The sequence below is a fragment of the Tachypleus tridentatus genome, chromosome 7 (assembly GCF_004210375.1).
Source record: "Tachypleus tridentatus isolate NWPU-2018 chromosome 7, ASM421037v1, whole genome shotgun sequence".
Classification (NCBI taxonomy): domain Eukaryota; kingdom Metazoa; phylum Arthropoda; class Merostomata; order Xiphosura; family Limulidae; genus Tachypleus; species Tachypleus tridentatus.
In genome coordinates, this window is record NC_134831.1 from 126544762 (window position 1) to 126562717 (window position 17956).

The following is a 17956-nucleotide window of genomic DNA, read 5'->3' on the forward strand; positions in this document are numbered from 1 at the left end:
TTTAGGTTTAAACTAGTGGGAGCTTACAATAACTCAACTGTAATGTAATGTTTCGAGCCTCATAAGTAAAGTTTTTATTTGACTATTTTTCATATATATTTGTTTTTTACAATTCAAGTTATGATATTTTTTTTGTGCTGCATTAAACGCTGTAAATTTTGAAGTTCATGTGAAATTTTTTTTTCATATTTAGTTTTAAGTTCTTTTATATTTTAACCCTTTTGAATAATAAACATATGCACTGTCTTCTATAATAACAAACGATTTTATTAGTTTGAAATTTAGAGAAAAACAGGGAAAAATGTGTGAAAAATAACGAATGTATATTTCTAATTTGATAAAACAGAATGAAAAAAGCTTAGTGTTAAAAGTTTATTTAAGCCAACATTAATAAGTATCAGGTTGAAACCATTCTTTAAACTCTGCATGGTGAATAACAGTGTCATGACGCCAATTATATCCTAGTTAGTCCAACTGTTTTGACCTAATCACCGCTAGCTTGGAAGGTCAAGCTATTTTAAGAAAACTAACATTTCACACTACTAATGTGGTATATCTCTTGACATACAGACGATGCCAAACGCAGATACTCTAGATCAAAGTAATTCCTGGTAAGCTTTTAAAGTTCTCAGGCATTTTTAATCCTGTTTTATCTTAACAAGTAAGTTGGGCGAGTAGGAATCCATGAAGATACTCAGACATTTAGTCTTGACGACTTAGCTTTCCCTGTTTCCAGGTGCAGATCTGAATGGTTTACAACTGAGCATCAGTTCTTCCTCGTGTTAAAACAGCCAGATCACATTTTCCAGGTGTACACGAATGTACGACTTTCAGTCGACAGCCGTTTTCAGATTTCTTTGCACAAACAGATGGCAAAAATCATTCCGAATATCTAGCGAGAAAGACGATAAATAGTTTTGAAAAGTTTTAAGAATTCATAGTTTCAGAGAGAAGTAAAAAGAAGAACAAGTATATAAGGGGGTATTATAGTAACATGACTACCCCAAAAAAAAAAAAAAAGCGAAAACAACTATACATGATCATACGAAATTAATACCAGTTTTTGAAATTAATATCGAAAAACCATAATGACAGTATCACACATTCAAGTCACAATGTCTTCTTAAAGCACCAGAATAACAAAACATGACAATGTTACAATGATATGCTTTTAGCTAGAACAAGAAATAGAACTGAAACAGAAAAGCTAAATACTACACTTCAAAAACACTGCAAACATAACATTGTGAAAAAATAACCATGATTAAATATGTTATACTTAATTTAGAGCCCCGGCACGGTCAGGTGGTTAGAGCGCTCGACTCGTAATCTGAGGATCACGGGTTCGAATCCACGTCACACCAAACATACTCGTCCTTTCAACTGTGGGGGCGTTATAATCTGTCGGTCGATCCCACTATTCGTTGGTAAAAGAGTAGCCCAAGAGTTGGCGGTGGGTGGTACTGACTAGCTGCCTTCCCTCTAGTCTTACGCTGGCAAATTAGGGACGGCTACATATAATTGTCCGACACTGCAGTTTTTGCTGTACCAATTTTTTGTGCGGGATAGAGAGGTCAGTTTTAGACCATACGAGGTCTGTTCAAAAAATACGCGGACTGTTTGAATTGCGAGGCTCCAGTTGGTTCCAGGGGAATCCGCTTGGTGTCGCTAGGTTTGCACAGATCAGCTGATTACGACGCCATTTCCCGATTGCAGATATCTTTATTTGTGTATTAGCTACGCGGTTTTAAGTGAAGTGCGATTTTTTCGTTTGGCGGATTTCAGAATGAATGACCTGAAGGAACAACGACTTGCTGTGAAATTTTGTCTTAAACTTGGAAAATCTGCGACTGAAACTTTTGCTATGCTTAACACGGCTTACGGTGATGTTGCTATGAAGCGTACGGCATGTTTCAAGTGGCATGAACGTTTTAAGGATGGTCGACAGTCCATTGAAGATGATGGGCGTCCTGGACGTCCTTTCACGTCAACTGACGACCCACACGTCGACAAAATCAACACCCTGGTGCGGGCAAATCGACGTCTGACTGTCAGGCAGCTTGCTGAAGAGTGTGGGATATCAGCTAGATCTTGTTACGAGATTTTGACCGAAAAAATTGAAGATGCACCGCGTTGCTGCGAAATTCAGCCCTCAGAACTCGTGAGTTTTTGGCCAAACACTCGATCACTGTTCTTCCCCCCCCCCCCTACTCACCTGACCTTGCTCCTTGCGATTTTTTCTTGTTCCCCAAACTAAAAAGACTCTTGAAAGGAAGAAGATTTGAGACGATTCCCGAGATTAAGGCAAATGCGACGAAGGCGCTGGAGGACATTACAAAAGAAGCGTACCAGGACTGTTTCAACAAGTGGAAACACCGTTGGGATAAGTGTGTGCATTGGGGAGGAGAGTACTTTGAAGGGGTCCCAGACCTGTAACTTCTAAATAAAGTACATTTTGTTTTATGACGTCAGTCCGCGTATTTTTTGAACAGCCCTCGTACATCTTCTCAAACATTATAAGGATCCTCTAAAAGCAGGTCAAAGGTACAGAAGTACTTTGGGACTGTGTCGGTCAGATAACTTGATAATTATATAAACATAGGACTACGGTGATTTCAGTTTCCTGGCCATCTCTATCCATAAAACGATTGAAGGAGGGACAGAAGCTTATAAGCTTTGGGTTTGGGAGTTTTTTTCACCTTAAAATCAGAGCTTTTTGTTTTGTGTTTGAATTTCGCGCAAAACTACACGGGGGGCTATCTGCGCTATCCCTCCCTAATTTTGCAGTGTAAGACTAGAGGGAAGGCAGCTAGTCATCACCACCCACCGCCGACTCTTGGGCTACTCTTTTGCCAACGAATAGTGGGATTGACCGCCAAATTATAACGCTCCCACGACTGAAAGGGCGAGCATGTTTGGTGCGACGGGGATTCGAATCCGCGACCCTCGGATTACAAGTCGAACGCCTTAACCCATCTGGCCATGCCGGGAACTTTTAATGTTGACCAGGAAGTGCAGCATATATCATGATGTCTATCAAAATAATCAAATAAACATTTTGAAAAGGTCACAAGCTAGCTCAATAAGTGTAAGGGCTAGTAACACTAAAAACCCTGAGTTCAATCCCTGAGGTCAGCACAGCACAGATAGCTCATTGTATAGCTCTTTTTTTAACATCAAAACATTAACAATAACTATGAGATAGTTCTCTTTTGCCCATTTGTATTTGCAGAGGTTTTTGGTAAACACTAAAGCACAAATTGTAAATCACGTATCACGAAATATATATATAAGTTTATAGTGGTAGTAACACAAAAATTATCAAACCGATTTTACTGTTTGATCAATGGAAATAAACGTCACATTTCTTTCCCACAAAGTCTTACAACTTAATCGACAACGTGTTACCCCATTTTTTCCGCTAAATAATCTGTAATAAAAATAAACTTATCGACAAGACGAAGTGTTAAACTATTAGCTAAAGGTCAAAACGAGTCATGAATTTCGCGCAAAGCTACTCGAGGGCTATCTGCGCTAGCCGTCCCTAATTTAGCAGTGTAAGACTAGAGGGAAGGCAGCTAGTTATCACCAACCACCGCCAACTCTTGGGCTACTCTTTTATCAACGAATAGTGTGATTGATCGTCACATTATAACACCCCCACGGCTGAAAGGGCATGTTTGGTGCGACTGGGATTCGAACCCGCGACCCTCGGATTACGAGTCGAACGCTTTAACACACTTAGCAGGAGAAAAATTACTTCGCTTTAAATAAAGTAAAAGTTTAAGGAAAAAAAACGCGACGAAATCTGATCAAATTCATAATTAAACTTATGGAATATTTCATTTTCAGACGCGTGCTAAGGCGTATAATTAACTTTTCTATTACTTACATGTTTGGTTATTTAAGGCTAATTATCTAAATGAGATAATTATTCAGAAAACACTTTTGACTACGGAATGTGGATTGAAATCACCATAACTATTCAATAGCAAGGGTTATTCGTCCAATGAGAAGAGATCCGAAGACGATTTTTGCAGTTAAAAAGCCACTGAATTTAAGTGTTATACGAAATGTGTTCCTTCACAGACAACGGGATGGTAAATAGTATATAATGATCTCAAACAGAACTTTCAAAATAATTAATAAATACTTGAATGTGTTTTTTTTTTCATTCATTAAAAATCACACAAGAAAGCTTTGTGTGAACTGACTGAAAAACATTCACGGTTTAATTTATCTGATTTTTTTCTTTCAGAAATATTACGCTTCTCAACTTGGGAAAACTGTGATCTTAAATAAGTTAATAGCATCGTAGAATCCTTCGAGAAGTGAGTAAGATTTTGTACAGCATGAAGTATACGTGTTTTAAATATTAACAAGTCGGAAATGTTCACATTAGAGTAGGGATAATTTTTCCTTCAGTTGATTATAATCCCCTTTCTTGTAAAAGAAACAAATACCTTATTTATGATGGAAGGCTAATCTTTCACTCTGAAAGGGTATTTATTTCAGTAGAATAGATATCCTCATCGTTATTTGCTGTGTAGGCCTAACATTTAATTTGAATTGTATTGTAAGATGTAACACAGAACAATCTGTTTCGTGTGTCTGTTTATTTAGTTCCGGGCAGAGAACAAAATCTCTTAAATATATAAATCAAATCTATAGACATTATATATAGTTAACAGAAGCCTCACAGAACATCCTGTTGTATCATAATATATTAAAATATTAATAATGAACATAAGTAAGCAACCCACCTCTAAGCCTGCTATTCCACAGCCAATACCTAACAACACTGTACTCTCTGCACGGACGAAGACCTCTAGCTTTCTCAAACAGCCCTGAAACAAAAATAATATTTAAGAAACACAGTTTGTTTGTTGAGAAGTAAGCACAAAGCTACTCCATGGGCTATCTGTGCTCTGCCCACCACGGGTATCGAAACCCGGTTTTTAGTGTGTAAGTCCGCAGACATACCACTGTACCACTGGGGGGCGAGAAACACAGACAGTTGTGTAAATAAAACTTTGAGAATTGATTTCTCTTGCAAAAAGGCTTGAAATATATTGTAAATTATTCACTCCAATATAACCTTAGCCTAACCATTTCGTTTCTTTAAAACTTTTAAATAAGCGAGGTTTGTTTATAGGGATTTACAATATTAAAAATTATCTCAGTACAGTCGATATTGAAATATAACTCTAGTGTATCCAATAAAAAATAAATAAAGATACGACTAATATTGAAACTTAACCCGAATACAATTAATTCATAAACACAATATGGTATCTGTGCTTTGCCCACCACGAGTATCGAAACCTGGTTCCTAGCGTTTTAAGTGCGAAGACATACCGTTGTGGCACCTAGAGGGCATAATCTATTTGAGACTAATACTGAAACATAACCTCAATACGGCCGATATCAAAATATAACCCTAGTACGTACAATAGAAAAAAACAATTCTGATATTATCAGTATTAAAATACAACTTCCAATACGACTAATATTAAAACAGAAGTAATGAAAAACATTTTGTAAATGTAAAATGCTGTAGGAATAGGAGTGCTAAAAGTAATGTAAACAATAATATAAGGATGATACAGTATTACATAGATAATCCCTATATAACTTTCAATGTTAACATTTAATGTTTAATTAATGGTTACGAGATCGCTCAATTCGTATCGAGAGTCTTTAATAATTTGTAAAAATCAAAACACGTTTGAGTCAACTTGGTTTTCCTGATATGTAAGTCTTAGGCTATTATTTACACTACACTGATGCCTATCCTGACATTACTATGATATTATGATAAACAAACTGTATACGTACAGGCTGGAATATATAACTTCCAACTGCAGTAATATTAGATTCAAGTATGCGTTTTACAGTGTTACATTAAATTTTAATATGAAAAGTAATGTATGAGTGATCTATGTATAGCTGTATCATCCACATATTCTTGTTTGCATTCTTTTTATCATTGTCATCCCTATATCATTTTGCATTTACGATTTTGTTTATATATTTGTTTTGTGACGATTTACTTTTGACTAAAAGTCAGAGTATGTCAATACCACCCACCGCTAACTCTTGGACTACTCTTTTACCAACGAATAGTGGGATTGACCATTACATTATAACGTCCCTACGGCTGAAACGGTGAATATGTTTAATGTGATGGGAATTTGAATCAGCGACCCTCAGATTACGAGTCGAGCGCCCTAAACATCTGGCCAGGACAGGTCTAAAAGTTAGTGCATTCTATGAATGTGTGTCATGAAATTTAATGTTATGTGTATTGATTTTCTTTTTACTTCTTCACTCCATACATAATATAGGAATTGACTTCCTAAAGACACCGATTGTATAGTGTACAAAGCATTTCGTATTCTATATAGTACAGCCATCTAATGTTCATCTACTATTAACTGGTAATTCCTGTTTTACCGTGTAGTTAAGCTTTTCAAACAAACACCAGATGTCTGTAAAAGAACTGTCTTCAAAGGGTAATGATAACATTGTTTACACTAGAATTATGTTGTAGTTTGTTTTACTTAGCACTAGTTATTAGAAATAAGTGGTGGCATTATGCACTGTCCAAAAACACATAAAGTGGATTTAGGTTTAAACTAATGTCAGTGATAAAGTAGTTGTAGAGTTATCTCGACTGAAGTAAGAAGAAGAACAATTGGTGGATTGGTCACTTTCTGGTCTGGTATCTTAGCAACGGTTTCTTTCCTTGTTCTGGGACTTGTTTGCTAAAGAAACAAGTGGAAACGAGTGCCATTCATTTTTTAAAGTAAAACTGTCATTGTTAATTTTTGACATGTATATTTGTATTATAGCTATTGAGTACCTTGGTTATCCCTACATATGGAGACAACCAGTCCTGTGATAAGCTCTTCAATATTAATGTTAGAATATAACAAACCCTAGTACAACCTAAACTAAAACTACAACATCTGTTTTATTTTCTCTTTACCAAGTGTATGATATTATATTTAATCATGGCAGAACTTTAAATGCTCATTGTTGTTTTAATATTTATTACATTCATGTCATACATTATTCCTATTTTAAAAGTTATTGTGACTATTCTAATCATTTGTGTAGAAGTTTAGTCACTTTCTAAGTATGACCTTATTACTTCATTTATCTATAGTTTGTTATGTAACAATACAGTAGTTAATGTATACAACAAATCCTTCCTAATGTTTAGGGTTAACATCAAATTCCCTGAGTGATATCAATGTCGAGTGAGCATTAGAATTAGAAGTTTAGAGAAAAGATGAAATAAATAGAACAAAACATTTGAAACCAAAGACAGGTTATTAAGTCATAGATAATTTTTTAAATGATTAAGTTACTTTTGCAGGTAACGTTTATCAAAATACGTTTACTTATTTAATAAAAGTTTGGTTTGCCCAGATCTTGTAGCATTAAGAGCTGGTTAGCTGAACACGAATCAAACAGTACTTATAACTAATAAACTTAATTTAAACGATTTATTAACTTTGAAATTTTCAGCTCACACTTTTGAGCCATGCTACTGTAGAATTACTGTGTCAATAGAGAGAGGGTGAAACTGGGTTTGAGAGTACAACCACAAAGGTATTATATCATCAAATCAGTATTTGTTTCTGTTGTTACTGCAAACAGATATTGTGTAGCTAAAGATTTTTTGTTGAAAATAACTTACTATCATTAAACTTAAATGTTATTAGTTTAAACTTACCGATAGGTGGTGTTTAAGTTGAATTCAGCACAGATAGGTGTTTTGTTTTCAAAATTACACAATTGGAATTCTGCCATAGTACGTATTAAATTTCTTTTAGTATTCTATTTTTCAAATATACCATACTTAACTGATTGGAGTTTCTATTAAACTACAATGAAACGTATACTGTAATTTCGACAAAATGTTTTGCTGTTAAGAGCAAAATTGTTAATGTTGAACAATAAAGATATGATTCAAAGTGATCTGATGACTAAAATATTTTGTAACAGCTCCACCTTTAAACAGTATTTGTTATTACATTACATTAAAGTCTGTAATTAACTACCGAAGCTGTTGATAGTAACCTGTATCTAATTAATGACTCAATTCAACTTACTGGATTTATGGTTTCACTTCTCTGATTTGTTTACATTCTAAAACGTTGACTGTATGATACGCTCTATCTGTAACTTTACAACGATTAATATTTTGCAGTGCCATCTAGTAATTAAGTCTGTCTTTTCTTTATTTGCAGTACCTAATCATTTTCACTAGAATATACCTTAAGGTTTTTCAGTTTTAATTGATATGTTGGGATTGCTTGTGCTCAGAGGTTATACATAGTTTTCTTGAGGTATCCTTTGATATTGAAACATCAAAATATGTGTCAGGATACATTAAACGTGTGAGAAATAAATGATTAATAAATTCTTAAAAAATATTTTAATGCCTTTTGAGATATTCAAGTATCAATCACTAAGACGACTCGGATTAAATTTTAGGCTTAGCCAACACTACCGGATAATAAAAAAATCTATGATGAAATTTAATGATAAAAAAGTGCAATGATTATATTTTGTTGGGATATATCCTCAGGAACTCGACTTCTATATTTTGAATAATATATTTATTGAAAAAAAACACATTTTATTAACTTATATTTAAAGTTATTTTACAAATTATTAGTACCGTGTTTCTCCGAGAATAAGACAGCGCTTATATTAATTTTCACTCCAAAATATGACACTAGGACTTATTTTCGGGGGATGTCTTGTTTTGATATATTAAAAAAATGAAGTTACAAAGTAAAACTATTAAACTAACCATTTAAAATAAACTATTATTAAACTATTAAACTAACTGATTAATACTTAAACAAACTAATTAACTAACTATTAAACTAATTAATAAATTAATTTTTTTTTATTTCTTTCCTCTTCCTGCCACTCTTAACTAGGGCTTATTTTAAGGGTAGGGCTTATATTAAAACTATCCCCAAAAATCACACTAGGTCTTATTTTATGGGTAGGTCTTATTATCGGAGAAACACGGTATTAATTTCCGATCACGGCAAGCTACCTACTAATAACAAAACAAAACATTAACCTGATAATAAATATAAGTAGTTGGCCATACTTTTCACACATTATTATTCATAAAAAGATAAGAATGCATTGTTTCTTCAGTTGGATACCCTCGCCATTAACGACATTTTCGGCCGTAATTCCAATCATATCTTATGAAGTTCGGACAGTGCTACCCATAATCTTACCTGTTGGTGGCGGAAATTCATGTTCTGCTTTGGATCTTTGGATTGACACAAGGTTTCGTTTAGAGGCTTAGGATTTTTAAAAGCGTCCACATCGTCGTGATTTTTGAGGACACAGCAGGTCTTGCTGACATTCTCACCTTGACCAAGGTTGTCCAGTTTCCACTTGCTCTTGCTATAATCCAGCGCCTCTTTTACACCACAGCAATCAAACTTTTGTTGATAAAAAAATATAAAACTTATTTTAACTCATGAATGAGACACAAACAAAAAAACAAACAAGGTTATTTTAATTACTGTTTATTTGTTTGTAGTTAGGCACAAAGATACACAATGGGCTCTCCGTGCTCTCCCCGTTATGGGTATTTAAACCCAGTTTTTAGCATTATAAGCCTTCAGATTTATTGCTTAATCACCGGGGGTGGATTATATTGATGTCTATTTGGATTGTTGATTGTATTTTCTTAGTGCAAAGCTAAACAATGGATTATTTGCACTGTGTCCACCGAGGGGAATTGAATTTCGGATTTCAGCGTTGTGATTATGTAAACGCACAGCTGCCCTAAAAGGGAACTCTTGTAGTCACTGAAAACACTAACTATCAAACGTTTTAGTACAATATGTAATAGATTTATCTGAAATTATTTTTAAAAAATATTATCAACACCGATAGGCAGACTTATGAAAATACTAAGAGTTTAAGAATTATATAAAACATAAATTAACACGATAAAAAATCGTTATAATAATTTTCCAGTCTATAAAATCAGTATACAAAAAATATCACAAAAATAAACATTTATGTGACAAATTATTTTCAAATAGTTAGTGATGTCGTTGTAAATGTTATAGCAAACATTTGTTAATAAGGTTTTAAAGTTTGGATGCCTCATATGTTTCTTATGCTCATTTTCTTTTATCAATTGACTCTGTGAGCAGACCTGAAAATATTTACATTTGAGTTAACTATTATCTTCCACAAAATATGCAATTTGCATCTAAAGATTTCCTTGGAACTTAATAACAAAAGAAAGAATAGAAACATTATTTGACATTGTCCAATTTCGCTTCCTTAAAGGGTACTCTCAGCTAGTATTAGTTAATTTGTTTTGTTTTTGAATTTCGCGCAAAGCTACACGAGGGCTATCTGCGCTAGCCGTTCCTAATTTAGCAGTGTAAGACCAGAGAGAAAGCAGCTAGTCATCACCACCCACCGCCAACTCTTGGGATACTCTTTTGTCTGCGAATAATGAGATTGACCGTCACATTATAACCCCCCACAGGTGAAAGGACGAATATATTTGGTGCGACGGGAATTCGAACCCGCGGCTAGTATTAGTAAAGAAGGTTTTAAAACAACTTTTTACACACGAGATATTTTAGTGGATAAAATTATAATTAAATAAGCACTGTTAAAATTAATAATCATTATCTTTATGAAAATTCAAATTAATATTCTGTTTAACGCTGGCTCAGCGGCGAGGCTGAGGAATTATAACGTTAAAAATCTGGTTTCGATACTCGCGGTTAGCAGAGCACAGATATCCCATGGAGTAGCTTAATAACAAAAAACAAACAAATAGGTATTTCTCCAATTATGCCTAACAGAAGTCGTATAGATGAGCCTTCAATGGCACAGCAGTGTGTATGCGGACTTGCAACGCTAAAACTGAGTTTTGATGCTCGTGATGGGCAGAGCACAAATAGCCCATTGTGTAACTTTGTGTTTAATAATAAACAACATCGTATAGATGAAAGTAAAAAATTAATTGTGTTTTTCATTCAAAATATCAGGATATTTCTGTATTTGTCTTCATTTAAAATTGAGAGAAAGAATACTTTACAATTTGTATTACAATCACCATCTACAAATACTACCTCTACGCTATCAATATCCACTTCACACAAACGAGATAAGTATTTCCAGGTTTCCTTTGGGAATTACGCAACTGTTTCCTTCTTGCTATCATTAGTTTGGTTGGTTTGGTTAATTTTGCGCAAAGCTACTCGAGGGATATCTGCGATAGTTGTTTCTAATTTAGTAGTGATGGACTAGAGGGAATACGGCTAAACAATAACCTCCACCGCCAACTCTTAGCCTACTCTTTTACCAACGAATAATGGGATTGACCGTCACGTTATTACACCTCAATTGCTAAAAGAGTGAACTCGTTCAGTGACAGACGTATACTATTAAGAATAGCATTGTGAAAAGTGTGAAGGTTTTTATTCTGGGAATTTCGTTTCAATGAATGAAAGTTCAGTGTAAAGTGTACCGTACATTTTGAAAGGACTGTTTGTTTGTTTTTATTTCGCGCATAGCTACACGAGGGCAATCCGCACTAACCGTCCCTAATTTTGCAGTGTAAGGCTAGAGGGAAGGCAGCTAGTCATCAATACCATCCGCCAACTATTGGGCTACTCTTTTATCAACGAATAGTGGGATTGATTGAAACATTATAACGTCCCCATGGCTGAAAAGACAAACATATTAAGTGTGACGGGGATTCGAACCCGCGACACTCGGATTACGAGGTCCTTTTAGAAAGGACTTCAGAGATGTTTAAAGTTTTATTGGATTGTTCCTTGCATGAATGGATAATGTGTAATATTGTGTTATCTGACGGTAGTGAAGTAAACAAACATAAAACAACACAACAACGTAACGTGTTATAAAATATTCATTTAAATATTTATAATTCTATTATTGGTTTCTATTATTTTAAATTACACGGTTCGTATAGCATTTTTAGGATAAAGTATTGTACCGAGATAAGAATGGGTTTTTCAACTGTGAAACAGCAATATAGAAGATAAATCATGTGTAATCGGTTTCTTAAAGTACATTAATTTTTATGCTCAGATATTTATATGAGCTTATAGTGTATATATTTGCATACATTAAACGCAACATTTAAACGTCTTTACGTATGTTAACCGTGTTTTCGTTTGAGCTTTACTCACACTTGTAATGTAGGCTAATTCGTTCTATTATTTTCGTACGTCCTCGGTTTGTTGACACACTTTAGTTCAATTCAAAGGATAAGAACATGTACTTTTAATACTTCAAACTGAAACACTTTCACTGTGGTAAACTAAAAGTGTTTCGAAACATTTTGTTTTAAATACCGTTAGTAGAAAGTATGTCCATTATCTTATTAAAGTGGTGACATTTTTTCATTTGGATGCATTTGATACTTTTACACATATTAATATAATTCTTCATACGTGCAAAATATGACTAAAAATGATTAGAATATCTTATATCAGTATACTTTGACTAACCACTTGTCTCAGAAGTATCGCAAACTTGTATTTGCCATTAAGTGTCGCTGAAATCAATTACGAAAGAACTAACATCTTGTCGGGATCTCATTGGTTAATAGTCACTTGGAAAAATTAATATGTTGCGAGCTGTTATTAATAACGCAACTACCAATAGGTGTAACTCGATATTTAAACTCTGTTAGATAGAACTCAAATCAGAAACTATAGGTGGCTATACCAAAAAGAACGGGAAACATAATTGTAGGTAACATGCATTGAGTTTGATGTTAATTCTTTATGAACTTAAACATGACACGTCTCTAAGTTCTGAAGGCGAACCGGAATTTTTATGAAGAAATTTTGTTTGAAATTAACAAATATAACATGTACAGATGTTGATAAGTTCTGTGGTACTTTTGTTTTTCTTACGTGATTCCAACCGCCTTCAGTGGCAGTAATCAATGTGTATACACCAATAAACCAACGGTGTCTTACCACTAAATCGGTTTAACACCAATAAACCAACGGTGTCTTACTACTAAATCGATTTAACACCAATAAACCAACGGTGTCTTACTACTAAATGGATTTAACGCCAACAAACCAACAGTGTCTTACCACTAAATCGGTTTAACACCAACAAACCAACGGTGTCTTACCACTAAATCGGTTTAACACCAATAAACCAACGGTGTCTTACCACTAAATCGGTTTAACACCAATAAACCAACGGTGTCTTACCACTAAATCGGTTTAACACCAATAAACCAACGGTGTCTTACCACTAAATCGGTTTAACACCAACAAACCAACGGTGTCTTACCACTAAATCGGTTTAACACCAATAAACCAACGGTGTCTTACCACTAAATCGGTTTAACACCAATAAACCAATGGTGTCTTACCACTAAATCGGTTTAACACCAATAAACCAACGGTGTTTTACCACTAAATCGGTTTATTTCTGTTTTCTGAAGCACTTTATAATTTCTTGTAGCTACTATTCAAGTTCTACTGTACAGTAAATCTCAAACCAATTAGTGAAAATGAACAATCTAACAACCTCCACGTTGTGTGACATGGATGATAGTAACACATTCTTTTGGAACAGATGATTTACTGTTTTACAGCAGTTCTCTCTAGTTGTTCATTTACTTCGACATCCATTATTTCATGCCTCAGAATTCTCTAGGTCAAGTTCCTCGGGAGGACAGCTGTAAGTTTACCGAGCTAGACCGCGAAAATCCGGGGTTTGATTCCCTGCTGAAGACATAGTAGGTAACTTAATGGAGCTTTCCTCTAAACAATCAAACAACTCGAGACCAATTATGTAATTAGAGCCAGAAGACTCCATACAGGCATCATGCTAATCCTATGAACTGTCACTAAAAGATGCTGTAAAGCCATGAGATGTGAACTGATATGTTTTCTAAATGTTTATTCACAAGAATCATCAACTTCCTGTAACTTAGTTTGCGATTGGCTAAATCATAACGCTCAAAGTATTGGTGAATGAGAGACTGTTTGCTTTGCAAAATAAAAACAAACAAAGAGCAAAGCGTGAAAACAAGAAAAAACACCACAAGGACTCCTTCAACACGAGTAACTTCACAATGGCCCATTGAACACTGAACAAATTCAAAGTTCCCTTGAAAACGGGAGCTCTCCATCAAGAACAGCATACATCTTAATTTTGAAATGTATTCATGTCTATAACTAATTAAAGTTCTGATAATGCTGGTAGACCTCTTCAGAACAAGTTTGTCCACTACAAACATCTTTCCAGAACCGGCTCGAATCTCTGGATGGAATTCTGAGGGAAGGCTTGCTCATTCCCTCATAAAGTGTTTTCCAACTGATCCAATGCGCCTATTGGGTAATTCAGTCGCGAAATACGTCCCTGAAGTTGGACCAAGATGATTTATTTGGGGAAAGAGGTCAATAAAAGATGCACAGTGGGTCATCTGTGCTCTGCCAACTAGGGGTGTAGAAACCCGGTTTCCAGTCTTATAAGTTCGGAGACACGCCGCTGTGCTACTGGGGGATAGTGATGCTACTCCCAAACTGACTGATTCTATTTTTTCAAAATTACAGTGACTTTTGGATTTTTCAATATGGACTGCAATACTGATACACCATGCATTTCTTATGAATGTTAGATAACTGGTTACGAGATAGAAGTAGAATATATGGACACACCATGCATTTATTGTGAATGTCAGATAACTGATAACTAAATGGAAGTAGAATATATGGACACATCATGTATTTATTGTGAATGGTAGATAACTGGTAGCTAGCTAGAAGTATAATATATGGACAAACTGTGTATTTATTGTGAATGTTAGAAAACTGGTAGCTAACTAGAAGTAGAATATATGGACACATCATGTATTTATTGTGAATGTTAGATAACTTGTAGCTAGCTAGAAGTAGAATATATGGACACATCATGTATTTATTGTGAATGTTAGATAACTGGTAGCTAGCTAGAAGTAAAATATATGGACACATCATGTATTTATTGTGAATGTTAGATAACTGGTAGCTAGCTAGAAGTAGAATATATGGACACATCATGTATTTATTGTGAATGTTAGATAACTGGTAGCTAGCTAGAAGTAGAATATATGGACACATCATGTATTTATTGTGAATGTTAGATAACTGGTAGCTAGCTAGAAGTAAAATATATGGACACATCATGTATTTATTGTGAATGTTAGATAACTGGTAGCTAGCTAGAAGTAGAATATATGGACACATCATGTATTTATTGTGAATGTTAGATAACTGGTAGCTAGCTAGAAGTAAAATATATGGACACATCATGTATTTATTGTGAATGTTAGATAACTGGTAGCTAGCTAGAAGTAGAATATATGGACACATCATGTATTTATTGTGAATGTTAGATAACTGGTAGCTAGCTAGAAGTAGAATATATGGACACATCATGTATTTATTGTGAATTTTAGATAACTGGTAGCTAACTAGAAGTAGAATATATGGACACATCATGTATTTATTGTGAATTTTAGATAACTGGTAGCTAGCTAGAAGTAGAATATATGGACACATCATGTATTTATTGTGAATTTTAGATAACTGGTAGCTAGCTAGAAGTAGAATATATGGACACATCATGTATTTATTGTGAATTTTAGATAACTGGTAGCTAGCTAGAAGTAGAATATATGGACACATCATGTATTTATTGTGAATTTTAGATAACTGGTAGCTAGCTAGAAGTAGAATATATGGACACATCATGTATTTATTGTGAATGTTAGATAACTGGTAGCTAGCTAGAAGTAGAATATATGGACACATCATGTATTTATTGTGAATGTTAGATAACTGGTAGCTAGCTAGAAGTAAAATATATGGACACATCATGTATTTATTGTGAATGTTAGATAACTGGTAGCTAGCTAGAAGTAGAATATATGGACACATCATGTATTTATTGTGAATTTTAGATAACTGGTAGCTAGCTAGAAGTAGAATATATGGACACATCATGTATTTATTGTGAATGTTAGATAACTGGTAGGTAGCTAGAAGTAGAATATATGGACACATGATGTATTTATTGTGAATGTTAGATAACTGGTAGCTAGCTAGAAGTAGAATATATGGACACATCATGTATTTATTGTGAATGTTAGATAACTGGTAGCTAGCTAGAAGTAGAATATATGGACACATCATGTATTTATTGTGAATGTTAGATAACTGGTAGCTAGCTAGAAGTAGAATATATGGACATATCATGTATTTATTGTGAATGTTAGATAACTGGTAGCTAGCTAGAAGTAAAATATATGGACACATCATGTATTTATTGTGAATGTTAGATAACTGGTAGCTAGCTAGAAGTAAAATATATGGACACATCATGTATTTATTGTGAATGTTAGATAACTGGTAGCTAGCTAGAAGTAGAATATATGGACACATCATGTATTTATTGTGAATTTTAGATAACTGGTAGCTAGCTAGAAGTAAAATATATGGACACATCATGTATTTATTGTGAATGTTAGATAACTGGTAGCTAGCTAGAAGTAGAATATATGGACACATCATGTATTTATTGTGAATGTTAGATAACTGGTAGCTAGCTAGAAGTAAAATATATGGACACATCATGTATTTATTGTGAATGTTAGATAACTGGTAGCTAGCTAGAAGTAGAATATATGGACACATCATGTAATTATTGTGAATGTTAGATAACTGGTAGCTAGCTAGAAGTAGAATATATGGACATATCATGTATTTATTGTGAATGTTAGATAACTGGTAGCTAGCTAGAAGTAGAATATATGGACACATCATGTATTTATTGTGAATTTTAGATAACTGGTAGCTAACTAGAAGTAGAATATATGGACACATCATGTATTTATTGTGAATTTTAGATAACTGGTAGCTAGCTAGAAGTAGAATATATGGACACATCATGTATTTATTGTGAATTTTAGATAACTGGTAGCTAGCTAGAAGTAGAATATATGGACACATCATGTATTTATTGTGAATTTTAGATAACTGGTAGCTAGCTAGAAGTAGAATATATGGACACATCATGTAATTATTGTGAATGTTAGATAACTGGTAGCTAGCTAGAAGTAGAATATATGGACATATCATGTATTTATTGTGAATGTTAGATAACTGGTAGCTAGCTAGAAGTAAAATATATGGACACATCATGTATTTATTGTGAATGTTAGATAACTGGTAGCTAGCTAGAAGTAAAATATATGGACACATCATGTATTTATTGTGAATGTTAGATAACTGGTAGCTAGCTAGAAGTAGAATATATGGACACATCATGTATTTATTGTGAATTTTAGATAACTGGTAGCTAGCTAGAAGTAAAATATATGGACACATCATGTATTTATTGTGAATGTTAGATAACTGGTAGCTAGCTAGAAGTAGAATATATGGACACATCATGTATTTATTGTGAATGTTAGATAACTGGTAGCTAGCTAGAAGTAAAATATATGGACACATCATGTATTTATTGTGAATGTTAGATAACTGGTAGCTAGCTAGAAGTAGAATATATGGACACATCATGTATTTATTGTGAATGTTAGATAACTGGTAGCTAGCTAGAAGTAGAATATATGGACACATCATGTATTTATTGTGAATGTTAGATAACTGGTAGCTAGCTAGAAGTAGAATATATGGACACATCATGTATTTATTGTGAATGTTAGATAACTGGTAGCTAGCTAGAAGTAGAATATATGGACACATCATGTATTTATTGTGAATGTTAGATAACTGGTAGCTAGCTAGAAGTAGAATATATGGACACATCATGTATTTATTGTGAATGTTAGATAACTGGTAGCTAGCTAGAAGTAGAATATATGGACACATCA

At 34.0% G+C, this 17956-nt stretch overlaps 1 protein-coding gene across 3 annotated transcripts in view; it reads right to left on the reverse strand.

The window, feature by feature from the left end:
* Positions 1-358: 358 nt before the first annotated feature.
* The window catches only part of LOC143256548 (CD151 antigen-like), a 148257-nt gene continuing 130659 nt past the window's right edge, over positions 359-17956 (reverse strand). For all 3 annotated transcript variants that reach the window (XM_076513906.1, XM_076513908.1, XM_076513907.1), the window contains exons 6-8: positions 9279-9488; positions 4764-4847; positions 359-892 (exon numbers count right to left, since the gene is read on the reverse strand). In XM_076513906.1, coding sequence (XP_076370021.1) covers positions 848-892; positions 4764-4847; positions 9279-9488 — 339 coding nt within the window. In that variant the 3' untranslated portion in view covers positions 359-847. The remainder of the gene's footprint in view (positions 893-4763; positions 4848-9278; positions 9489-17956) is intronic.